Consider the following 27,816-nt stretch of genomic DNA (forward strand, 5'->3'; position numbering starts at 1 on the left):
TTCAATACCAGTGTAGGGTTCCTCTACCTTGAAAAATGTGTCTTAAAACTATTATTATCGAGGCTGCTTACCACTAGCAAGGTTTCTCCACTGTGAAGTCATTTTTCCTCCCAGTAATGAGTCGAATCAAGCGTCCTAACTAGGTGACGTCCCCAATTTCTCATCCTAAAACACAAATTAAAGCTTCTGATCCCTCAGACCTCACTCTCGCTTGAACAACCCACTGCGCAGATTTATCAACAAACTTCACTCGATCGAACCTAATCCTTAAAGTGAATCTACTATATATCCCAAATAATTTATATTCTTGGCTTCACTCCATTAAACATTTTTGCATCTTGTGAAATTTGTTGAGTTAACAATTCTCGCACCAAAAAATTCTACAATGAATACAGACAGGAAACGTTGATGCAGTCTAAAAGGACCATCCAGAACAGTTCGAGTAAACGTGACTGTATTTAACAGCAATTAAATGCGATGTACGTTAATATGGGAAAGCCTTGTGCTTTGGTAACCCGTTGCTTCTGAAGTGTATCAAATTAAGAGCCCGTTGCTCTTGAATAATTCCTTGTGTGGAGCCCGTTGGCTCTTCAGTAACTAGAGCCTGTTGCTCTTGGTTGACGGCCCCGACTGTATCCAGTTCACTGAATCCGCTTCGAAGGACCAATGTTTTGGCAGCCACGCGCCTAACGTTCGTTAACGCGATAGAAACGCCCGATTCCCTTTTGATTATTGCTACTTAACGTTGGGTACAGTGCAGGGATTCAGAATTCGCACAGCATCCTTGACTTCGCGACACAATTCAGAGAGAAAATATCTGGCACAGTTCCCAATCACGAATAGTAATAGCAACAGGAATTCAAAAATAATTTGCTAGCATAGTATACGCCCACTGGAAAATTCAAAGAATTACATTAAACGAAAAGTAACATTAACGACTCGAAAAAGTCGAAAAGAAAGGTGACAGAGAAGGACAAAGTTTCGTTATTGGTGTCAGAATGATTTAGTTCGAAAAAATAATGGAGAGTATGTGAGCTGATTTTGCACAAAAATAAAATACAATAAAAATGAACATGGAGAAAAGGAGCTCAAGTGAACTGAGAATATTCGCTTCACACATAAATAAAAATAAGGGAAACATTTAAAATATACGTAGATAAAAATATTATTTTTCTTTCTTTAGGAATATCCCATTTCTCAATTAAAAATTATTGTCAATATACATGCTCGAGAGCCTTGATCGAATTCCAACGCGTTTGTTATCTCTGGTTCGCGAACGATACAAGTTTCTTATCGTTTTACGCAAGAGTTCGCAGCAGTACGCAGGATTTTCGAGCGTAATTCAGATTCTCCGTTATCGCATAATTTCGTTAACAGCTTTTAGCGAAGCTGGTCGATTACTCCATCGGAGTCATGCCTGGGACGTTATGGTGTGCATTATGCGGGGATAAAAGTGTGCGACATTATTTGCATCCCATTTGCATCCGCTTTGCATATAATCTTTAATGAACCGTACTTGCAAATCTCTGTGGTCTAACGACGCGTAGAACAGTCGACGCACTTTTGCTTTCGCGTTTGCCGAAATGCGTGGATCGATCGATCTTTAGAAAAGAAGCTGACGACAGCTTCGAATAATTACGGATGACGTTCGGACGTAAAAATAACGTCTCACCGGTGGCGGAATGTTTAAACAGTCGTCGGTGGTGCGAATGCGAGCTTTGTTTGGAGAAACCGATTCGTGATAAGTGTCTGCGTCATTTACCGATCTGGAAGCGTTTGGTAAATAATGCTCTGGAATGTACGTATTACTTTCTAGGAGTGTCTTTCGGAATTAAATGGTCGATTCAGGTTAGCGTGTCGAGTGCAAGCTGTTGAGGGGAAAATTGTTCTGCAAGCGTTTAATTTGAAAGTGTTTTAGAAAGTTGTTTGTGATTTTATTTTCTCCTGCGACGTTCTAAAGATTAGAAGAAATGTAAGAACTTTTATTCTGAATGTTTATTTTGAAGGGCTGTGACTTTAATTATTAAAGTTTGATTACAGCGATGGACGGATTAATTAATTCAAATATTCTTGAAATATAGATAGTGTTTATATTCGTCTGTTACTTGAACATTAGTCTGTAATTTAAAATCTGTTCTCTTGTACGAATATTTAAATGACTGCAATATTCCTCCTTTCTTATCTCCACGTGGAGTAAAAATTCAGCCAAGTCGGGTACTATCTGCGATCACACATTACGAACGCTGGGACTAGTATGTCCGCGACACTTTCTCCCGAGGAATTCGTCGTGTCTGACCCACAGAAATTTTCGAGCAAAGGATTCCGGCGTGGCTGGAGCCCGCGTACTTTCCAAGAGCGTGTGACTAACGCGAATGGCCTGCGAATAGTCCAGTATGATAATTAATTTGAAAGGGAGAGGCCTAATCCGACCATCGACGGCCACGCCGTGGGCAGCAGACGTTTCTTCCAGCGATGAGCAAATTTATTATCTAGACAGAAACTCTGAAATATGAAGTAAAGAGTAGTAAAAATTGTTCATCAGTCGCAGTAATCGAACAATATATTTTTTAGGCTGTATACGTTCGTAGTTAGAACATGAATTGTAAAACGGAGAATAAAATGGATTTGAGAATGGAGTATATAACAAGCTCTCTGAAATGGTGCATATAATGTAGTACAATAGATGGAGTAGAAGATGAAATTTAAAATGAATTAGAACAAATGAGTAAAAAGTAATGAGTTAGAAGAGAATTAGAAAACCTAAATTAGAAAATGGATGGATAATGAACTAGAAAAGACAGTCTAAAATAAATGTTTAATTGAATTCCACGAAATGAGTTGCATAATAAATTAGAGAATAGGTCAGAGAACGAGTTATAAAACAAAGTAGATAATGGAATGCAAAATGAATTAGGAAAATGAGTTAGAACGTGAAGTGGAGATTGGAGTACACCTAAATTAAATTATAAAGTGAATTGGAAAACAAATTACCGAATGAATTACCAATTGAAATTATATTTCACATCGAACAAACAAAGCTTCGCCAAAAACGTCCAGGAAAGGTCGACGCAATTTTTATTCGTCGACCGAATAAAATTCGATTACGCGAATAAAATTTCAAGTGACCTCCGCTTCCACATCCGTTCAATTCTCAGCTTTTCTTCTCTTCGATTTCTCTGAACGACCTTGCGATCCGGACGACGGCCCCGGCAAAAGGACTAGCTCTTGAAATATCGCGCAGAATCCGAATCACATTCTCGCGGAACAATTTGGTAAGAATGCGTTTCTTCGAGGGGCGTGATTGCCCAGGCATTCGCAGAATTAAATCGTTTCGAAATATTCACATTGCCGCGGAAACGAGACCGCGCGCTGCGCCCGATATCCGCTCGGCGACGCTTGCGAAAGTAATTTTCACCGCGTCGCTGGTTGAACTGCAGTCGGCGTCGAGCCAGCGACCGTCGTTTCCCGGAAGTGGGGGTGGTCGGGATAACGACGAAATAATAATAAAGGTTCTTCCATATAATTTTCGCCCCGACGCCGACGGAATGCTCCAACCGGTCACTTTTCGAGGAGATGAATTTCTTTTTACGCACTTTAATCAGATGATGTTGCAAGATGTGGGTGTAGGAAAGTGTTAGGTACTGGAGTTGATTGAACAAATTGGATTTTCCAGTGGGGGCTTTAAAAACATTGCTTTGACGGTTTGAAACGGTTGCGTATTTGAGCATTTTTTTTGGAGCAAATGGAAAAATGTTCTGGAAATAAATTTAAAGGTATTCGAAAGAATGTATGTGTCGTAATTGTTGCGTTTAAAAGTATCCTAAGTTAACAAAGTTGCGGGCGTCGTTATTGTTTACACGAGTATTCCATGGTGACTATTCTACCTGAGAGCTGAGTTATTTAAAATTCAAAACACGAGTATTTTGTAATAACTGTTAAATTGTCTGCAATAAAATTGCAGTAAAAGCATCGTTAATAACTGAGCGAAGTGCGCGGATCGAATTGACCGAATTTATATTTCTAATATTAATATTCCAATAAGAATTTTCTATCAAGAGACCGGGATAAACTTTAATAAACGCTACAATTGCTATCTCCTTGATTAAATTTAAAAATCACTCCATTTTTCCCGTGTTGAAGGGAACGAGTTTCCAAACGGATGAGAAAAGATCGACGCGAGACGATGACCGATTAGATTTTTCGCTCGTTGCTTATCTAAACGTTCGATTGGTATCGTAACGCGAGATCTGAAACATGGCGTGACGGCTTATCAGCGAATTAGAGTCAATTCGCGCGTCTCGGATGATACAGTCGCGAGCGAGGCACGTAAACGCACGGTGACGTCAAATAACAACAAGTACGTTGCACCAGGTTAGCATGATTCATGCGAGATAACGTCGTGCCAAGATAATTACGGTTGTTAGGTGCAAACAAAGCGGAGGTGCAGCCACGGAGCCAGCGTCTGTATCGACCGGTCGAATACGCTTCGACAATCGACGCCGCCACAATCAACCCTTGATTTAGTCGTGCGTCTACGACGACGTTAACGCGATCACAAACTATACTCCACGTAATTGTTAGGAAAAATGTTGAAAATCTAGCCTGATCTCGACTCAACGATTTCTCTCTTTTTATGAACGCAACTTGCGCAAATGTAATTTTGCAACGAATAAAAGTAACCTATAGCAATTTATTTGTGATACTCATTCGATTAAACAAACAAATTTTGATTTCTTTGATGTGAAATATTTCGTTCTCGACGTAAATGACTCGTATGTGACGTTATTAACGTTTTTGATTGTGCGATGGACGTCTTTAGACGTAGAAAATTATTTCGTGATCTATGACTAAAATAGTAAGATGCGAAATTTATGGAAAATATTTCAAGGGAGTCGTTAGCTAGAAATTTGATCGTAGGGAAGTTCGAATAAAATGTGACGAATTTAGAATACCCCAAGTCTGAACACAAAAATAAATCCATCATTTTAGACTAGCAATTTTATACATTTAGATCGTCTATAGACACGAACAACGTCGAGACGAGTAAGCAGAATGTTACTGTAAAATGAATTAGTGGTATTTTTATATGAATTCTTCCGAAATTAATCTACATACTTTTTGCATGCCTGTCACATTAATATCCATCAAAAATGCTCCAAATCTTCTATGTATAAAAACTTCCAATGAAATATAAATGCAAATGAAAATTTCTATATATTCAGATGGTCTATATATACAATTCATCCAAGACCGAAATTACTCCGTTTCTCCGTAACGAATTCAGCACGAATTTATAAAATATTCTGGTCGAGTGAAAGATGACCAAGTCATACACCTTTTCTAGTATCCATAGAGTATTCTTTGTTACATCTTCTAAATCAGCCATTCAATTATTTCGCTCTCTTTCGCTGTTCCACGTCCCCTCCTCCTCGTTTCGCGCAGACCATCCGTGCGAGATCGTTAAATAAATTCCATCGCGAAGACAGGTATGATTATCCCGACGAATAATGTCGGTTAAACCGAAATCCGTGAAATCATAAGGCAGTACAAGACTCCGGCCACGATATTCGCGTCGTAACCCGCGAACACAACCGAGGAAACGTCAGAGGGCGAGGCAGCGGCCACTGGCTAGCCAAGGGTGGGCGAAATAGTCGTCCAATGCGATTTCGTCCACTTTTTATTGGCGAATGGCGGACTTTAAGGCCGTAAGCCACTTAGATTTAATAGCGCGTCCGCGGTGCACGGTCGACGGTACCGTTCTGGTTAGCTGGGAAAGAGAAAAGATCGTGGAAAATACGAGGGTGAGACGCACTCGGGGTCAGGATAACGGAGATGGACAAATTTCTTACCTGGATAACATTTTCGAATCACGAGCGGAAGACAAACTGGCCTTTGTACGCTGCTGGTCGAATGGGAATTCAATTTTTTAGTTGCCAAGTGAAGTCGTGGCTTTTACAAATTTCTTGCTTTTATGTTATTCTATTTAACTTTTAGTTTATCATTCGAACAAAATATCACTGGGAATTTAATTATGTATCGCCGTATCAGTTAGGATTAATTATACAGTCTTTAAAAGTGACAAATTCGGCGAGAAGATTGACGTTCTATTTCAGAAGCGTGTCGTTCTGTTGCATCAAACTTTTATTTATTATTCCAATGCATAGAGTGATTAAAGCAGCGTCTACAATGCAACGTAGATCCACATCTTTCACTGAACAAAAGAAGATGATTTACTTTGTCCTCAAACGAGAGGAAACTACATCAGAGTTTCTAGAATATAACCATTACCAAGAAATGGACGCAACCACGTCCAAGAAACCCTGCAAGTCTGCAAGAAAAAAAAAAAAATTATTCTCCGGTCTTTACGGTACAAATAAATACAGAAAAAGTTAGGATTTGCATTCCTCGCGATAAATTCCCAAAGAAGAGTTCATTTCGAGGCAAAGTACCTAAACCTCCATTAACTCTCCCCGACACTTCCAGCAGAGAAAATACTGTACTTCTTCGACCTTCCAACGAAGTACGGAGAGGAGCTTGTAAGAAGCAGGTTATAAAAAAGGAAGGTTAACACCCAAAGGGAGAAGAAGTCGAGTGAAAGGTAAGAAGGAACCCAGGTACCAAAGAGTGACGACGAAATAAAGGAAGAAAAGGTAAAAGAGGGGCGACTGGGGTGCGAGACAGGGCGAGGTAAATACGAAGGGAAGAGAAGAGGATGGGACGAAAAGGGCGAACGCGTAGTGGAACGGAACGAAATTCCTACCCAACTGTACCCCGTGGTATTAACCCAGTTCAACCTGGGCATTATTGATTTCGACGCCGGCCAGACGGTGTGAACGAAGTTTCATTCTTAATACTTTTCGAGCCTCCGACGTAAGCGTGCAGTTCGTTGCCGGTGTAGAACAAGGAATCGATTATCGGGTAGCACGCTGCTGGCCCGATTCTCGAATCCACCCCGTCGACAATCGAATCGCTCGCTCGCGCGGCCGCGTTATCCACGCGATACCGTTCTGTTAGGCTGGGCACACTAGCGAATCCACCGTTTAGCCAATCAACGCACTCGTTTCAATGCAAACTGCATCGCGTTTTGTAAATAAATTTGTCAAACTACTAACTGTAACAGTTTAGCTACCCCCGTGTAAATGATACGTACAATTTGTACGCATTCATATTTCATTCATAATACTAATAGTATCACGATAATGATCCAACTACTCGACAGAAACAAATCCAAGAAGATTTATTTCGACTTGGTCTCGCTCGACAACCCGCTAGATGAACCACACCTGTTTTATCTACGCACAACTGATTTAAGACGCGAAAAAAGGCGCAGTCCTCGATCGAATCTGAATCTAATGCGATAATTTTTGGCGATAAGCGCTCTAGAATTAGAAGATAATAGCAACGATCTCCGCGAAAGTACTTTGCGTGGCGACTCGTTCGATATTTACCCATAACAGCCAGATAAACGCAGTGGACACGCAACTTTTCTGCTACCGCACTAACGCCTAGTATAGCGCGGTAGAGAAGAGGGAGAAAAAACGACGACAGTCTCTCTCGGCGTCGATTTTTTCCCTAGATAAATCCTTTAATTACGGCTGGGAAAGTCCGTAAATACAGGAGCGCTGGCTCCAATGTTCAGTGCCTTCGAAAACTTCGTTTCGCCGTCAGGACGACGGGGTCTAAGTGATTTATAATCAAAACTGGATTAGGTGGATGGAAAAGCCTTAACTTGCTCCGCACTCGGGCCGCACCGGCGCCCCCGTGAGAATCCTAGCAGTGATTTAAAAGACTCTTAAGGGGTATCGAATAAATGCTGGATGAAAAGATGCGAACCTGTTCGGGAAAATGGTATCGTGGCTCGCAGGAACTGTTATTGTAACGTTTCGTTTCCGCGGAATGGAGATACTCTTTCTAGAGATGGCAACCTAAAGCGTTTTATTGTGTTTTATTGGGTCGAGGTGAATAATTAGGCACTGGATGACCAGGGGGTACTATAGCGCAGTGAATTATTATTTTGTGATTCTTTGAAGAGGAGAATTTTTAGATAGATAACTTTAAGTTTGTATATTGTTTACGTTTAATGACTGGGATAAAAAGACACATAGTAGGGTAGAAGAATATACTTGCTTCGACTCGGAAGGATTTCTGATGTAATTGAAATAAAACTGAAACGGTACAGAAGTATAATAGAAGCATAAATTGAATTCTCATAGAGTTCGAAACTGTCAGCGGTAGCACGTCGATTATTGCATGAAATCGCCACTGAAATTCCTGCAATTGTCGAGGTCCTTGCACAAACTAAAGTAAGAAACCCATTGGTTGTCCTATTTAATTACATTCCCACAAAAAAAAATTGTGAAATTCTCAAAAGCTGTACTTAAGTCTCTTGACTTACACCACGTCCCCTTATCAAGAATACAGACTCTGTAAATAAACAGAATATACTTATCAAAAGTATACTCGAGAAATTCAAGTGGATCTCGAATCGTAGAGCTCACAAAGATCACAGTCTCGGTATTTTCTTTACTTTTTCACCACCGATAAGATAGAGATAAGCTATCGCGCAGAGTCTGAACGCAAACCGTCGTCGATCCACGGGTACTTTTCCACGCGGTAGCGGGCGTTCTTCGAGCTAAAGGCAACAAGAAACAAGCCACTAAGCAAATTTACACCCCTCCCCCCCTCCCCCCCGTGATAAATTTCCGAAGGAAATCCCTTCTCGCCGAGAGCGTCGTTGAGCATATCATATCCGCGGTGATTTGTTACTCGGTTGTCGAGCTGGTCTGACACGTCGCTCTTTCATACTGATGGAAAAGCGTTGTACGAGTTTTCGCGGAGTTGTCGAGTCGCGTGCCACCGTGCCAGAGTAGCTGATAACGATATCATCCTGAATGTCCGCGATGCACTATCGCGTGTATAGGTTTCTGGTTTTTTCTTGGGTTTCGTGAAACTCTAAATGGCCTCTAGTGTTGATTTCTTTCTCAAAATTAAAATTAATTGCATAATCAAGTCGTTAATATGAAGTCAGATGCATTGATGTGTATATATATATATACGTTCATGTTTATACGTTCATTATATTATTTATTTTTTTTAAAGTGAATTATACTGGCGCGATAATTATGTTCACTCATCGTTTATATTTCATTGAATTTGCTTTAATTCGTTTTGAAACATATTGTATCGTGTATATTCTCATATGAACATTCGTGTTAATTACATTGAGTTTATTTACGCTGCACGAAATATTCAAAATGAGAGCCACGCTGAATCCAAAATTATCTTTCTGTACCTCTTCCAAAATACATGAATTACTGATTCATCTACTTAATCGTACGAAATATATCTGCATTTTTCTATTCTAAACGCAATTACACGTGACTACAATTAAACATAAAAGTTGACGTCGTTTAAATGCCTATAACAACTAACGGATGCATTTAATATCGATAGAAAAAATTGTAAAGCTTTCCCTGGAGAACCTTCCACAAATACCACAGCAAAGTTTCAACCTTCTATCCCAATTAGTCGCAAAATAATAATAGTCAAAGTAATTTTTCTTCAAATATTTCAAACAACTAAAACGAGACCTGAGCCCTAAACCTGCACTTTCCCACATTTCTTCTCAATTCGACAAGTCGCGTACCATCGAGCCAGGAGCCCGATAACGTTATCGTTTACCCTTATCCACGATTTCAACGATGCACAGCGAACATCGTCCACATGTTTCGCACGGCGCGTTTTTCCCTTGGTTTTTACCGAAACCCTCTTCCCAAACGCTTTGTAAATAGCTGGACGCTAAAATGGCCCATTTTCCTGGCTGCTGGCTTGGTTCGGGTTCTTCGGTATCATTTCGAGCAGCACCGATTCATCACAAACTGTCACGCTGTCGCGCGAGCCCGATGCATCCTAAATGCAACCGGACACTCTCTGTTGCTCCTTTTACTTACCGTTCTCTCGATGCCCCGTTAACGGTGATTGATGCATTTTTAATGGCGAGGGCTCGTTCCTCATCGACTCCGCGAGAACACTTTACGAGCCGTGTTACAGTTTTCAGATTTACTCCGGGCACGTTACAACCGAGCGCGTCCGCTGGCGCCATAGGCTGGCCCTTCAATCTTGCTGTCTCCCCGAGTTACGGTACAGCGGGGTGGAAACGAGGCGCTGGGACGGATTTTTGCATTTTATTCGCGTGGCTGTTCCAAGAGTATTTAACAGGGAAATAAGTAGGTCGATTTATAAGTATCAGGGATGCTGCGTAGTGTCTTTTAATGTAAATTGTTATAAAAGCATCGTTTATAATAGGGACTTGGTGTATAAAAAAAGAGCGAGCAAGGTTACCACTAAAGGGCCTTTATATTTGTCTAGACGAGGTCGATATTTTTGTAAGAAAAAAGTACATGTGCAAAGGGGTGGTAGATTGTCTTGGTAGTTTCAGTGTCGAGCCATCGACATTTCAATAGGACTGACCAATTTTTTGGGATGCTAGAAGTCTGTCATTAATTATCTACAAACCTCGAATTACTTGTTTTTACTGTTACATAATTTTCCTTGCCAACTCATACGATGTAATTGTTTCACAAAAGAAATACTCCTCGCTAATTAAAAAGAAATAATGGCCACATTTCTCTGAAAGATTCCAACTGTCCAACAAACAAATATTGAACAAACTTCACACTTTAGACTACATACCATGCCCACTGAAAGCAAATTTGAATTGTTTAATCCATTCACTGTCAGGCAAATTAAGAGCGTTTTACCTTGGGCGCCAAGATTTCATACAAATGTGTAATCTTAGGTTATTATTTCGATATTATAAAGCGGTATTAAAATTGTTGTTTTCAAAAGGAAATTTACGATCTTCCTTTGCAACAATTCGTGACTCAAAAGTTTAGAAACTTATTTATCCCTTGAGTAATTGCAATCAATTTGAACCATGAGAATGGATTCAGTCTAGACATTCTATCGATTTTATATAGAACCATTGTATAATCGCACTCCATGCAAGGATCTTTCATAACACTCCATCCCCTTCCAAACCACAATCGCACGCGAGACATCCCCCACCAACCGCCTACAAATTAAACAAAAAATGAACATCCCTCGACCCGTGCTGCCAAAAATCGTCACTTTTCGGTCCCGTTTAAAGAAATGTTCGACCCGAACGGAGCCCCCGTCAGCTCGGCGCGAAAACGCGCCTTTAAAGGTCCTGAAACGCACGTTCCCGCGACGGATTCTCGCGCGCAGGCATCTGGCCGCATTATTACCGACAGTAGCGCAATTATTTCGGCCCAACAATGTCCTTTGTTCGAGCGACGTGTTTGCGGGGTCGTGCATTTTCGGCGATCCATTGAGTTTCGTCGCCTGTCCCGGTCGTTCCCAACCCACGTCCCGTCGGGAACGCTCTGTTCCCGGTCTCTCTCACCCCCCTCACCCTCTCCGAGCCCCCCCCGCTCCTTCCACCGATCCTCGGAGCCCCGGAGTTTAAGCAGGACGTCGTTGAGTACGGGCTGGGTCGATCCTCTTGGGGAACCCCAAAGCTTCGACGTCCCTCGGGGCTTCGGCGCACGATATAACGCAACGGGAAACTTAACAGGCATCGAGCTTACCAGGGAACCTTGTACGGCAACACACCCTTGCTCTCTTCCCCATTCGCCACGAGCAACCTTCCCCCGTTGGTGTACCAAGCCTGGAGATTCCCTTCTCGACGCGTCCCTTCTTCTCCTTCCAGCCAGTCTATGTATATATACGTCCGCCGTGTTTCTACCCCTTGAACTATAAGTCTCTGGTCGGACAGTCGGTCCCTCGTCGATACGCATCGGATGTTTCTGTTTTCGAGTTTCGAGACCTCCATTTCGGAAACACCCCTGAAAACATCTGCTCCAGGGCCGACGATTCGAGGATTCGCGCGATGCGGTGCGATTCCATGGGGTTGTCGTTGTTTTTGGGGTTATTAGCGAGACGAGACCGGGAGAAAGCGACTTTGGATGTGGCGAAGACTAGGTGTGGGATCTAGACGATGAATTTGGAATTGTTACTGGATGGTTTGTCTATTTTTTTTTTTTACTGGGGAAGGTCAGATAAAATTAATTTCGTTTAAATGGAAGAATCTTTATATACTTGTCCCGATGGTGTTGATACTTTTTTATGAACTCCGTGTGTTATAGACATGTGTGCATATATTTGACATACATATATTTGCTTGGAAGAGATACGTTATTTCTCTGTCAAGACATGAGCGCAAGCAAACTTGAACGCCCAATTTCGATTATATGAGGGAACATTTTTATTTGCCTCGGTGAAATTAATATCTTTTTATGAAAGAACATGTGCAACTTCATATACTGTATACACAATTCATAAATACACATGTTTCCTTGCAAGGCCAAGGTACTTCATCTCCAACCATAACCCAGCCAACATCAACATCCTTCTATTATAATAAAAAACATTGATATGTATATATATATATACATACATAAATGCCGGCAAATCCATTCTCTCGAAATCCCACGCGGGTCGTTCTCGCGTGCCTCATTTCTATTCTCCATTACCGTTGTCATTAAACCGCCTCGACATCGAAAACCCCCGTCAAGCTCTGATCCCTCGCTTTCGTTTCGGCCGGGACAATTTTAATACCGCTTTATAATATCGAAATAATAACCTAAGATTATACATTATATATATAATTATATATATAATTGATACTATGTAAATATTCAAACCAAGAAAATTTACCACCCAGTCAACATCAACGTCCTTCTATTAAAAGACATGCAACTTCATACATTCTACATAAATATTCGAATCAAGCACACTTATCATTCAATCAACATCAAGATCCTTTTGTTTAAAGATATTACTTCGTGTATTCTATATAAATGTTTAAAACAAGTAAACTTACCACCCAGTCAAAATGAACATCCATCATGACTTCTATCAAAAGACATGACTTCGTGTATTCTACATAAACATTCAAACCAAATGAACTTACCACCCAGTCGAAATCCCTTCCATTTGCATGAAAGCACCCTCTTGTCCTTCCTGATGAGACCATTATTCTTCCCTGCAAAAATATACGTAACATCCCGAAGCACGCATAAACAACATCAAAGTTTGAACCCTCTGTCCCCAGCTACAAAATTCCTTGATTCCGCCCCCCCCCCCCCCCTACTCGCGGCGTACCGGCCGAAACGAAAGCGAGGGGTCAGGACTTGCCGGGGGTTTTCGATGTCGAGGCGGTTTAATGACAACGGTAATGGAGAATAGAAATGAGGCACGCGAGAACGACCCGCGTGGGATTTCGAGCGAATGGATATGCCGGCATTTATGTTTCATGAAACGTCGGTCCATGCCAGCTCGAAGAGTAAACGTCCCTTTTGCCCTGCGTTAGTGTGCTCTATCTAATGCAGTTTCCAACAGGACTACACGCGAACACCTGAAATGGATGTACGTAGGATATAACGGGGGGAAGAATTTTTAATGTCTTCGTTATGCTTCGTTGATGGGGGCACCGCGTGCGAGCAGACAGACACTTTGCGTTTAATTTCATCCTTTGATTCTTTTATTCGGGAACGTCGATTCGCGTTCCTTGGGAAAGTTTCTGCCGAGTCCTGGTTTTTAATAAAAGAACCTTCCTATTTATTTTACCGGGTGAAACTCTTTCCCGAGCAACGACATTCCCGACGGGACCGCTATCCGCAACTTCCATATTCAGGTTGAGGAAGAAGCCTGCTCGGCGTACGTGCTCGAAGGTCGTACAACTCGACCCCTTCTGCTTCCCTGGCTATCGCCTTTTCCGTTTCCAGGTTTCTCGGTGCATTTCTTGGAGCGTTTTGTACGAAGGGATGGACGACAGAAGGGTTGAGACGATACCGAGTGTCGAGTCAACGTTTTCACTCAACTGTCAACTGTTCGTGTTTGACCGAGTATAAAGACATTTCTGAATTAGAGTGTTTTAGTAAGACTATCGCGTAGTTCAATTTGCCCTATATTTTTTAAACTTTTAACTCTTTATCTTAAAATACATGACTTTATCTTAACTTTTGCGAGATTAATTCTGAACCTTCTTGAGCGTACACTGAGATGATCCGCTGAAGGAAATGCCACGCACGGTCCACGGTTATCGTGGAATAAAAGGGGGTCCAGTTAATTGTCACGGAGATTATTCGGTTGGAGGGGCGAGAACGAGACAATGGACGAAGCAGCAGGGAAAAGAAAGAATAGGAAAGGGCATCCACGAGACGAGTCACGGCACTGCCACGGGGTCCGGCGCCGTGACGGAATTCATCGTCTCGAATAGCTCGTATGGAGTCTCTTCTTCTTCGTCTGTTTCTCGTTCAGGGATCTTTCTTCGTTCTTCCTTTCCGTGGACGAAGTGAGTTCATCCTTGCCTTGTCTGGTTTGGCTGGTTCAGTGATTCTTAACCATTGTGCCCCTTATCGAATTTTCTTACCCGAAATGCAATTTGTGTAGACATTCATTCTGTACCTTTATATTTAGAGATTCATAAATGTAAACAAATACTTGCTTGTTTATTCGTTACTAATTTCGGTACACTTGTGTACATATAATGAACAATTTCTCTGAAAACATCAAACATATATTTAATTTAGACGAATTCCTTGAATAAACACAGAGGGTACGAATATTTATGGGATTCACTTATAGGTAACAAAATGACGAGTAAATATTACTCTGCGTTACCTTTTGTTACTTCTTTACACTTTATTAAAGACTTATATTTCAAATTTATTGTTATTTTTAACCATGTTGGTACCTTATTCCTTGATACTTTATGGACTAATGACAAAAATAGGTAAAAAGTTGGGTATTTGGAAGAGGAGTAAAAATTAGTCAATCTTTCTATTAAAAGGCTAAAAACAGTGACCTTTCCATTCCAGGGTTAAACTCCACCTACAAATGATCGACCACAAACCCACAGAATTAACTCCCGCCCACAATCTATCCCCCAAAGTAAAATATTTTTGCCCCCCTTAAACGAAACCCAAAATTCTCAAGCCTGTAACGTCCAGTATCCACGAACATTATCGATCCTACCCCAAGCAACAGCTCCAATTATCACTCGAACATCCCCCTTCACCCTCTCCAGATCCTCTAGCCGAAAAAGAGCCCTCGTTCGAACCGTGCTCGTTTAAAAAGGTTAAGAACCACTGGGTTAGTTAGACGACACGCCGGGTTCCTCTCTCACGGACCCCCCTAGAACGTACCCGGTTCTATTTGTCTCTGTCACCGGTAAATGGCCTTTGCCGTGCGGCACGACGACTCCTCGCAGTCTTTCTCCTACACGGGCGGTGTGCCTTCTCGCCTTTTCTCCGACTCCCTTTCGTGGCACGCCCGGGGAAGAAGGGGCCTCGTCGTGACCGGAAAAATCGGCGAACATCGACACGAACCACGCCACTAGGACGGGCCCCGCGCTGCTATTTCTCATTGGTATCGGTCCTGTCTCGTTTGCTTCTCTTTCCTCGGCACGAGTCGTGTTGGTCCGCGGGCCTGATCGACGTCTTCCTCCTACGACACGCGGCTTTGCGGTAGGTCGAGTAAACACGGCTTACCGGGGTGCTCCTTTTCGCGATTACGAGAAGAACACGGGGGTGATTCTCGTTGGATCGCGGTTTTAACGCGTTGGTCGCCACGTCGCCCATATATGGGCGATGGAGCTTTTTATCGTAGTAAACTTTAACTATAAAATATTCAAAATAATACAAAACTTGGGTTTGTACGAAAAAGGCTTTTTATTGTTCATCGAGGTGATCTCTAGCACTGCTCGCGACGGTCTGCCGTGCTGGTGGCCCAAAGCCGATGGTTCCGATCCGAGAAAATATCGGGCCGGAGTCATAAAAAGGATGGCGTCCTTGCTCGCATTTGGGACCTCCGTTGAGTGACGATGCCCATGTTTTCGGCCTACGTCTTCGGCAGGCCTGGGAAAACTCGTCCTCTCTTTGCATCGTGCCCGAATGTTTACCACATTATCGAGCAATTCAAAAAATTAATTCTGAAGTTATGCTATCGATGAAAATCAATCTGAATAGAATTTGTGAATCTGGTGAGGTTAGAAAAGTGAGTACCATGAGAAATACCGGATTACGCGGTTTCTAATTTTCTCGAAACAAAATTTTAACCAAGTTGAGCTTTTCGCGAGTGTTAGTTTGGCGATCAACGCGTTAACCTGGAACGACGTTGCACCGACAGCTTTGTTTAGCGACACAAGTGATTCTTACGCAAGGAACGCATAGAGAAATCGTAGATTGACTAGGGGATCCAGGCGTGGGCGTATCCAGCTGAAAATAGAAGGAAGGGGCAGTTTTCTGAATTTAATTTCTTTCGTGGGAGAGATGCAGAGGGGGATGCAATAGTACACAATAACAAAAGTAAGAACACCGTTTATTAAAAAAAAAAAAAAAAAAAAAAAAATTAATTTAGGAAGAAATTTGTTGATTATATTTTTTTCTCTGTTTTATTTTAAATTTCAAAAATTCATACAAGTAAAAGCAGAGAGATAGATAGGGTGCGGGTTTTTTTGCCTTCTAAGAGTGGGAGATTACTATTTATAGGCAGGCTTATTATATAATGATTAAAACAATGTTGAAACACAAGAAACACTGCAACTCCAAAGAGATTGTACAGATAGAGTAGGCAAGAGAGTCGAAAAAGTATACAGCAAATACCAAAAGAGAAAAGATATCATTACTCCTACGTTATCTGCATAATCGCTTTGCGCGACTATCAACTAGAGTACACCTCGAGAAACGAATTATTCGTGGAAAAAATATTTTGGTGTCTCTTTATGATGGATGAGCAACGCTAGAAAAATTCCGCGTCGAGACATTTACATCTGCTAGGAACGAAAACAAATTTTTTGGTGGAATCTCGTTTTTCTTCTTTTTCTACGGGAATTTTGAGATTTAAAAAAAGGAAAACTGTAAAGGAGCTACCGACTGGCGATTTATTCCCGATAATGAAAGAAAAACAAAAGAAACCGGACGATCGGATGACTCCAGCCGCAACAGTTCCCGCAGCGTGTCTGTCGGGCCCTAACGACTCTTTAACGAGTTATACAATCGTTGAAAGTTTAAACAATCTCTCCGCCGTTGGGTCGACTTTTTAAAACGACCGATTTCCGGCCAGACTCGTCCCGCGACTCGAGAAGTCCGCGCCACGTCGAAACTTTCCTCTTTCGTCGGTTTGCCCGCCTCGTCGTACCTTTCCACGAACTTAAACCGAAACTAAGTGTCCAGAGGATCCAACGTAAAGACACCGAATCCTCTGGAAACAGGCTGGACCTCCGTTACGTCCTTTGTCCCGAGGAATTTCTGGACCGCTGTTATTCGACCGTCTCGCTGCTGGACAACTGTTAAACACGACGCTTTGAGACTCCTGCGTTAGGTTTAATATGTACACGACCCGCTAATGCATGTGTACCCCCCGAATTAGTATCCCTCGAATTAGTTCTTATCGTTTATTTGGCCCCCTCGACTTGCGAGTCTGCGAGAAACGACGTTCAACGTTTAAAGATACAATCCAAACGTCTGTAAAGAGTGGGTTCTTTGGGATATAAACGAAGCAACTGGTACGATAATAATTAATTTTTTGTTTAAGTAATCCATATCCTAAGGATTAAAAAAATTTTTTGCTATCTCTTTATGATGGATGAGCAACGCTATAAAAATTCCGGGTCGAGACATTTACATCTGCTAGGAACGAAAACAAATTTTTTGGTGGAATCTCGTTTTTCCCACCTTTGTACCGGAATTTCGGGAATCGGACGATCCACGCGGATTGATTCGCGCGGACAACAAAGGGTTCCATCCGCCGGGACTTTTGGACGTTCGAACTTGTACGTCTTCTAATCGTCTTATCGCCGACGGCACTCCAGGCGAGAGGCAACCGAAGACCCTGCTGTATATCTCTTTAAATTACTTGGCAACTTTTTCGCTCCCACCTCTCCGCCGCCATTTACTTAATGAGGAATCAGAGAGTTTCGCAGCGAGACGCCAGGAAGATTTAAAGGAACTTGCGCCGCTTCTTTCGGCCGTGCACCGTTACATCCTGCGTGTTGGCTTCTTCCTTCGGCGCTTTTTCCCCCGCTGTTTGCTAGCTAAGCCCGATCCAAGTTAGTCGCGCGATCGCATTCGTTGCAGAAACGTTTCTCGCGGAGGCAGTTTGTCTTGCGGTGTCTCCTAACGTCGGAGGGAGAGTTCCAAACGGATACCGCGGGTTTTGAACGCGTTCTAGCCATCGTCGTGTACTCGGTGCCGCGTTGATATGCGATCACGTGTCGGTGTTTGCGGCTCGTTACGTTTTTATTCGACGTTCTGCCGCTTGATAAATTCGTTGCAAAGAACTGGATGGAAGAGTGATTGCGTATCTCCCCCGGGGGCGCCGAGTTCTCCGCGAAACGAGCGTGCGGGCACTCGCTAAAATGAGTTAAAAGACGCGGGAAAATTAATTCCGTTCGGGTGAAGTGTGTTTATTTATAGATGCATGCGGAAGGGATGCGATGTAATCGAGAAACGTACTGAACTTTTTTTTGCGGGCGAGGGAAGCTTAATAAATGTTTTAGCGATGATGTAGGTCTTTGATGTGTGTAGTATGTTATTTGTGGGTGTTTTTTTTTTTTTTTTTATTGAAATGTTTTATATTAATCTTGGAGAGGATTTAGTTTTACGTGGGAAAGTTCGATGAACTTTTCCTCTATCTCTTTTAATATTGGAGAATTTTAATGAAATTCAGGTATCTTTAATGTCATATAACATGATAACATATTTAAAACGTTCAATATATACATTCTGACTTTAATATTCAGAAATAGATAGGAAACATACCACAGGAATTTAATATATTTTTATCTAAAGTACACTTCTACATGTTGATTAAAAAGAATAATTTATTGACTACTTTTACACAAATACAAACAATCAACAATTAGCTCTGAACGTGCTCCACCATTTTCAACCTCGCATATCTCAACAAAACAAACTAATCAGGTGTACTGTTTTGTACCTGGCATTCTTCATTCCAACATAAAACCAGTTACAACGCGAGAATGGCGCGTCGTTAACGATTCACCGTTGATTTTCACAAAAGATTCCGCGAGTAAGTCGTTCGCAGCTTCGGTGGAGAAAATTGCAGTTTTTTCGTGGTTAAATTTATTTGTAGAGCCACGTTCGCATGAAATTGTCCGCTAATTTGTACGAGCGCAGGCCGTGCTCCGAAGTCCTCCAATTGTAACATCCTACAACGTTCCATCCACGTTTCCTAATTCGTCAGAAATGAAGAGACAGACGGTTCCACGATGCAGGAAAGAGCGCGGAATCGCTGCCTCTTTAATGCATCCTCTTTTGGTTCCTTCCCGTTATCCGCCCACGCTTCCGCCTTCCAATGGCGGATCTAGACTTATCGAGGGCCTGGAGATAATTGTCATGCTTCCAGGGGCCTCTGCCTTTTGTGAAACGTTTCGCCAAAGGCGAACGTTGTTGTTGTTACGTAGATATATTTTTCTTCTGTCTTTGTATCACGTTTTGATATATAATTTTATTAGATTCAATTATTCTATGCAATTCTATTAATGTCAATTATTCTATATAATTATATAAATTCCAATACTCTGTGTAATTCTTTTAATTCCAATCGCATTATCTAATTCTATTAATTACAAACATTTTATAGAATTTTATTAATTCCAATCATTTTATATAATTATATAAATTCCAATCACTCTATGTAATTCTGTTAATTCTAATCGTTCTATTGTATATAATTCTATTATTTCTCTGCACATAGAATGTTTAAAAGTAGATCAAATGTAGAATGTCGATCAGGCAAGTCTGTTAGTAATTACAGAAACTTAAGAGCCACAAAAACCGGTTCATATGGCGAAGCTTGACCAGCGAAAGAAGAAATTCAAATTCAAAGTAAAATCATGAATTATTCACTTCGCGTGTAAAATGTTATTTTTCTATCCAACTTTTACACCGAATTAAAATCCATTTCCATCTTCAATGGCTTTACTTGGATGGTCTTATTATCTTCGACAGTTAATCTTATAATAAACGTTATTTCATTTCCGTCTCCTTCGACTCGACACCACCTACAAACGTCGTTAATTAAACAGCTAGCAATAAAGCCCGATGATTCGGTCCGTCTTTATTTTTACCAGCTTGCTTCGTTGAATTTCCCTTCAATGCCCCCGAATGGTAGTCGAATTAAAAGATCAACAATTAAGGAGCTCTTCGGGGGCTCATTCCGCGCCGGGGTCCGAGGCTCCGTTGCCTCCACGGTGGATTCGGCCTTGGCTGGCCAGGTTTACCAAACGACGCACATTCGTTACGGTGGAACTGCTCCTCGAAAAGGTAGTTACCCCTTAAGGTTCGCTCGCGAGCCTTTAACGGGGCTCTTCCCTTCTCAGAGGCGCGGGCAAATGCGCTCGACAGAGTTTCGTAATTTACCCGTTCGAGGAACTATTTAGATTCCACCCTGTCCACCGCCCGGCGGGGACTTCCATTTCTTTAAATCGAACCACGCTCGCGAGATCCCCTTAAAATTCCCGAGGTGTCCCCGCGAACGTTTTTCTCCGCAGCCGCCTCCTACGGATCCCCTTAACGAGGAATTGAAGGATCCCTCGATCCTGGCCCGGTTTCAACGTCGAATCCCGCCGCTGATCGACCTTGATTTCGCCAGAGATTCGACGAACTGGAAATATATTTCCTGCGATCGCTTCCGCGTTCAGGATTTGGCAAATCGGGTATCGCGCTTGTTAAAATGGTTCCGAGGAACGTTTATGCATAGATGGGGCTTCCATTTCTCGAGTATATTCAGGTTGCTATTTCTTGCTCATTTACGGGTCATTTTATTTGTTTAGATTATTTTTATAGGGAAGGCATTATTCGTGTCGTTCGTGCATCTATTTGCAAGAATTCGTAATACTGTGAAAGATTGCACACTGGATGGTTTTGATTATAAAAACACTTTAATATATTACTGAAAAAGAAGATACAAAATGACAAAAGACACAGACTTTCAGAAGACTAAAAAATAAAAGACATACAATATCATAATGGCTGTTGTAGCATCGACATCGCCGCTAAATATTAATTGGGTGTAGATCCATGCAATTAATAAGCACTATCTCAACATAATCCCTTTATTATAAACAATAGATCGTCCCTAAAAGTACCCTTACCTACCAGATACTATCTACACGTAGTTTTAAACATCCCCCGAGTCTCTGGACAGTGCCCCCCTCTTCCAAAGAACCCAATGTTAAAGAGCGTCCACGGACAGAGTCGCTCAAAGCCGCGTCGCTCAACGAGCGAAGTAAATAAAAGTAAAATCCCGCGTTTCCGTGGAAATGATGAAATACGGCCAGACGTAGGTAAGCGCTATCGAGTGCATCGCGCGGAAACCCCGCCGGTTTTCCATTAAAATAAATGTGCATATTAAAGCGCGAGCGCGCGCGCACACGCCCGTGCTTTGTAATTAAAATTAACGCACGGCCGTTTCTGCCTGTGGGGGTTTCGGTGTGCACGGTGTAGAAATTATACCGCCGTGTTCGGGATCGAGACTTGCGAGCCCGTTGCGTATCGTCTCTGAAGCGTCGAATCGCGGGGGCTCGTCCACTTCTCTTCTTCTTCTTTTTTTTTTTCTTTCTTTCTTTCTTTCCCGCGGAACGATTAATCCCCGGGAAATTTTTTCGCCCAGTCCCCGCGGCTGGTTCGCTCGTAAACACGCTAATTAAAGTGTCGTTTCACGGTTGTTTGATTTTCCCATCTCCAGCGGCGAGGAGCGACCGTCCTGGACCCCACGGCTTCGGTCAGCGTCCAGCACCGTCGCGACGTCTCGCTCGGTTCGCTAATACCACGGTGTAAACTGTCGAGCGATTAAGACGATCGTTAATTACGGTTTTAACCTACATAGGAGGGGAGAGGACCGCGTGCGTCGTACCCGTGCACAATGGGAATACACGTTCGAGTGGCACGCGTGCGGCCATCAGATACCGAGCTGCTACCAGGCGTGCCGCGCGACCATCTTCTCTTTAGATATCTCGCGGGTACGCGTGTTGGCTCCGCTCTATCCTCCTGCACGCATACCCGATGCAACGTGCACCTCTTTCCCCTCTCCATCCCAGTGGCGGATACGGACGGAAGTAACGGTGGGCTGCTTTTACTTTTGCGAAGAAAGGAATGTGTGATATGGGACGAAGAGTGATTGTGGTATCATGTTTTGGATTTTAATTTATTCCTTTGTAAAGTTTCTTTTTGGAATAATTTGGGGCATTTCCTTGAAGAATGTACGTGTTGGGAGAATTGCTACATTGGTACATAGGGGAAATATTTGAAAAAGTTGAGGGCGATTTATGGTGTGATTTTTTGGTTTAGTTTATTCATTTGTGAAGTTTGTTCTTGTTTTTTTTTTTATAATTAATTGGTGCATTTTCTTGAAGAATGTAAGTGTTGGAGGGATTGCTACATTGGTAGATGGGGGAAATATTTGAAAAGATTGATGAAACTTTAATTCTGATGGAGTCTATTCAAATAAAGTATCCGTGCAATGTTGGGACTCTTTCTAATCTACAAACTTGTGTTTTGGAGAGAAGAAAGATTTTTTCGTAATTAATGGGAATATGAGAAACGAACTTGCTTCCCCCGGCACGAATGATTGACTCGCAAAGTTGTCGTTACTATGTATGTTACAACATTTAGTGTCGTGGATAATATCACCTTATCATAAGAATCCTGTAAAAACGATTGATGAAGCTCTAATAAAAAATGAAACTAATACGTAGCAATTTATTAACGACGATCGAACAACTGAATTCTTTATTCATTCTCACAGTTCAAAGATTTATTCCACATTTATTTAATACTACTTTGAAATTCTGCACTAAGATTTCCGAACAATTCACGAAGAATGAAAATAGTTACGCCTTATTCAGTTCGTTTTATTACATTTCTCTATTCTGAATGTTTACCTCGAGAGACTCCCCATACCTGGCCAATAGTATTTCCAACGCGCCACTGTACGATTCCACTCGACCTGCACGCATGCTCGTTGCAACGTGCCGCGGCTTTCCTTCTACGCGGAATCTCGCGTTCACGGATGTACCTTCGATAGTTATCGATACCTTCCGCGATACTCTTCCTTCGTTCGCTTCGGGATCGTTGCGTGTTCCTTCGTGGATTCGCTTAAAAGGTCGTGTTCTCCTTATCTTCTACCTAGAGAGCAAAACGCGATGCGGTGATGTAATTCTGATCGACTGAAGTATTAAGCGTAGGAAAATTTATACGATTTTCATGGCACGCATTCTTGGATTCTTGCAGATTTCATTAACACGTGTTTATTTCATTTTTGAGTCAATTTGAGAATACACAAGTTGTAGAGGTTCCTTTCATGATAACGATTAGAATATTTTCAAAGGGCAAAAGGGGAGGATTAAGATAGACTTTCTAGGATGTTCCAAATATTATTGCGCGTTTGTAGGTACTCGATATTGAATAAAACCACAGTGTAATTTATTGATAATATTTAATGAAGCTACATTATACTTATCGTCAGAAAATTTCGTATTCAAGAAACATTTTTAATGCGATGTCCACGTGTAGTCCTGGAATCATAAATCATCTGCAATTTATAGTCTTTCATGGACAATTACATCTGATTGCTCATGATTACTAGTCACTGTAATTTATCGACTACATCTTGTCCACCACTACGTATTACAGTCGAACCTCCTACAGAATTCTAAAAATAAAAACAGTTTTAATCTGTTTCTTAGAAATATTAAGATTCGGTGGTACAATGGAAGCAACCTTCCCCTAGATCTCACATCGAACCACCGAAACCTTCATAAAATAACAATTTAAGAACTCTCGCGAACAGATGCTCCCGTTCGAGACTATTTTCATTCGCTACCTATTACTCGAATAAAATCGTACCCACTCCGCTATAAACCAAAATTGACGCAGGGTTGAAGGGTGCTTCGACGTGCCCTTCGGATGAGAATCGTGGAAGGGAAGTTTTTGTCGCGATGGAACGTCGCGATAAGAAACGAGAAACACCTTTTCTTCGGGTCTCCGCATTCAGCGTCTCCCCTCCTTTCTTCTGATACTTTTTTTTTATCTCACGTATTTCTGGTAGTCCCGTGCAAAGTCGGCCATTTCATTTCGTTAAGAGGAGCGTGCGTTGGGGTACGATTCAAAGGCACCTGGTTTCTGTAGTCGATAAATTGTCAGGGACGTCCCCTTCTCTCGTCTTTCTCTCTCTCTCTCTTCGCTCGACGTTCTCACTTCCATGGGTTTTCATCCCGTACATTGACTTCAACGAAGTCCTACACGAATCGTCGAACGACGAGACCTTTATCATCGCGTCCAAGTAATTATCGCGGATAATGTCTCCTCTGGCACGCGGAGACTCCTCTTCCACGATGCTTCCGCTACAGGATCGATTCTTTCCTTTCTAATTGGCGCACTCGTCTATTCTCTCATCCCGGATCGCGATTCGATTCGTTCCGTCGAACGGTTTTGGTTATCTTTGCCGAGGATTTTTCACCAGGTGCACAGAATGCATTTTCTCGATGAATTTCTCTTTAATATTTCGAGGCTGTTACGCAAATATATTTAAAAGCAGCCACTCCGAATTTATTTTCTATGAATTTAACCATTAACTCTTTACTCTCGTATTTCATATTTTTAGGTATTAAATGAACGATGTCAGAATTTTTTTGAGGACTTCTACTCTAGTTGTATATTGCCTAGTTGCACTACGTTTCATTTGAAGAGTTTTACGATGTTGTATTTTAACACATTGTTGACCGACAATTTTACGGAGAAGCGACTTCGTGTCTTCGTGAAGTTAAAACGATCTAAATGAACTCGAATAAATTTTATTTATATTTTACCAACATAATGAATTCAATTGGAATATTTTACATACATATCTCTTACACAATTATACAATTTTGTTATATCGCCGTGGGTTTCATAAATTGAAATATATAATGCAAGTGCAAACACGAGTTTACTCGTGACCGGTCACATCCGTGTTAAATGTCTCTGTTGTAAATTTCACCTTCCCCATTTTATTTTCGTTTTTCATCATTTTTGGGAAACATTAGCTCAGACTGTAACAGTTATAAATGAGAATAACTCTATAACCCTACTACCACCTATAGATTCATCCCTAAAAAAATGAAACGACCCCCTACAGCAGGGTCGCTAACGCTAAAATAGCACCACGATCCACCCCTTTCGCAATAATTTCGTGACCACAGGGCGCAGTAGTTCGCCGTTGGGGTAAACGGAATAGCACGAATCCCGCCAGGCCCTCTCCGACAACCACTAACCTGTGATTGCTTTTGTGCAGGTCTGGGCGAGGCTCGAGGAAGACGCCTCCGCGAGGATCCCCGGGCGCAGCGAAGGAGGCGGAAGACCGCGACAGAGATCGTGTCCTGTAGCGTAGGAAGTAGAGTAGTAAGATGCCAGTCTTCCCGAGTAACGAGGCGCCAAAGAGGATGGGATCGATGCTGTCGCACCAACGGCAACTTCGTCTACTCCTTTCGATCCTGGTGCTGCTGTCCCCAAGGCTGCCGGTTCGCTCGAATCCCGCCGACATCGTCGAGAGGTTCCACGATCCCGAGGTGAAGCGAATGAACCATCTCGTGGTGGACAAGAACACGGGTCGCATCTACGTGGGCGCGGTGAACCGGCTGTATCAGCTCTCGCCTGATCTCAGTCTGGTGGTCAAGGTGGTGACGGGACCTAAAGGCGACTCGCCTGCCTGCTCGATGATCGACTGTCCGCGGGAGACGCCAACCCGACCCGTCGACAACGTGAACATGGCCCTGGTGATCGACTACACGACCACCAGGTTGATCTCGTGCGGCACCCTGTCGCAGGGCACCTGCAGGGTACGAAACCTCCACAACATCTCCGACGTCGTTCAAGAGGTAAAGGAAGCCGTGGTGGCGAACAACGCGAGCATGTCGACGGTAGCGTTCATCGCTCCGGGACCACCGAATCCGCCTGTCACCCAGGTGATGTACGTGGGTGTCACCTACACCGGGAACTCGCCGTACAGGTCCGAGGTGCCAGCGGTGAGCTCCAGGTCCCTGGACAAGGACAAGATGCTGAACATCGCCGAAACAGCGGTTACCACCGGGACCAGGATGTACGTGAACTCGTTGTCGCGCGATAGATATCTCATCAACTACATATACGGGTTCAGCAGCGGTGGATTCAGTTACTTCATGACCACACAGATGAAGAACACGAACACGCCTTTCTACGTGTCGAAGCTGGTGCGTATCTGCCACGACGACGAGCATTACTACTCGTACACGGAGATACCGATTAACTGTACCAGCAACGAGGTCCACTACAATCTCGTTCAGGCAGCGTACGTCGGCAAGGCTGGCTCGGTGCTGGCGGGAGATTTAGGCATCACCGCCCAGGACGACGTGTTGTTCGCGGTGTTCGCCGAGAGCAACGGGACGAGCAGCAACGTCCCCAAGCCGCATTCCGCCCTTTGCGTGTACTCGTTGAAGGCGATCAGGAGGAAGTTCATGACCAATATACAGAAGTGCTTCAGCGGCGAGGGACACCGAGGCGTGGAGTACATGTCGCCCAGCCACCCCTGCATCTCAACGGTAAGCGATTTTAGGCGTTGTATCTTTCTTCGTTCATAATTCTTCCGTTCGCTACACAAATAAATCAACTCCAATTTTTGACAAATTTTATATTTACGTGTTCAAGCACTTGGTATAGTCACAACTTGGTATATTTATAATAACTTTTCTGAACAGCAAAGAGTAACTCCGTTAAACGACAAAATTTTGTTGGCCATTGAATAATAAATAATTTATTTGAGAAGCCTTTTTGATCGTATTTCGCAACTTTTACTTTTATGGAGTTAATCGATTTGTGCAATGAACGGGTCACATTTGAGTCTCTGTGACTTGAATTGTGATCAGCTTTGGGGAGGAAATTGTTGGACGAGGCCATTCAGACTTAAATGGTGAAGCCATATTGGACGAGTGAAAATCGTTGCTCTGTTCACGAATCTTTTATTCTTGGTAAATTGAATTAATCGAAACGAAATCGACGATTCGTCAGCGGCCATAGTTCGTTTCAGAGAACCCTGGCTTCGATTTGCTGGGTACATACCACGAGTTTAGGGAGCAAATTCGATGATAAAAGACTCTTTCAAGTGGCCAGGTCGAATATGTACGAATTGGCGAGGTCCCTTCCACGGGGTAACTGGATTTTCTTCTTTAGACGAAGCGTCGTAGACTCGGCCGATAACGGTCCTCCGTTTCGACCATCGGTGTCGATTTGCATTCAGGAACGTACGGTTGCCAGCGTCGGGTAATCGGTAAACCGCCATCGAGTTTCTTATCGCGTGACAGCGGCGCGCAACGGGGCTTAAAGAACCCCTAGGAAAGAAACACGAGAACGGGGCGCGTGCTTTCTTGCTCGATTTTACACGTTCACCCACGTGATCGGTTCATGAACCGTGGTTGCTACACAACGCGCGCCTGAATGATCGTTTCCAATTTGCATACGGCTGAATATAAAGCAAACTTTGGGTTGGAAGTGGTGCATGCGAGCTCCGACGTCGGTACCTCGTACGTACGCGTCTTGTTACGCGGTGAATTGAACGTTCGTTTGCGAGTGGCGATTACAAGTTTGAATTATGATTCACGGCCGCGCGGGTGACGTAGAGGGTGTTGTTAAGTGGCCGGTTACAACACGGTATGAGCCGTGATTACGCGCGGAAAAATAAATTGGGACTAATAAGATA

General features: G+C 42.7%; 1 protein-coding gene across 3 annotated transcripts in view; it reads left to right on the plus strand.

Moving 5' to 3' along the window:
* LOC128890725 (plexin-A4) overlaps positions 1 to 27,816 on the plus strand; it is a 411,446-nt gene that overhangs the window by 86,923 nt on the left and 296,707 nt on the right. For all 3 annotated transcript variants that reach the window (XM_054149496.1, XM_054149495.1, XM_054149497.1), the window contains one exon: positions 25,381 to 26,662. In XM_054149496.1, the coding sequence (XP_054005471.1) occupies positions 25,493 to 26,662 (1,170 nt within the window). In that variant the 5' untranslated portion in view covers positions 25,381 to 25,492. The remainder of the gene's footprint in view (positions 1 to 25,380; positions 26,663 to 27,816) is intronic.

This window comes from Hylaeus anthracinus, unplaced genomic scaffold (genome assembly GCF_026225885.1).
Source record: "Hylaeus anthracinus isolate JK02 unplaced genomic scaffold, UHH_iyHylAnth1.0_haploid 12001, whole genome shotgun sequence".
Taxonomy (NCBI): Eukaryota; Metazoa; Arthropoda; class Insecta; order Hymenoptera; family Colletidae; genus Hylaeus; species Hylaeus anthracinus.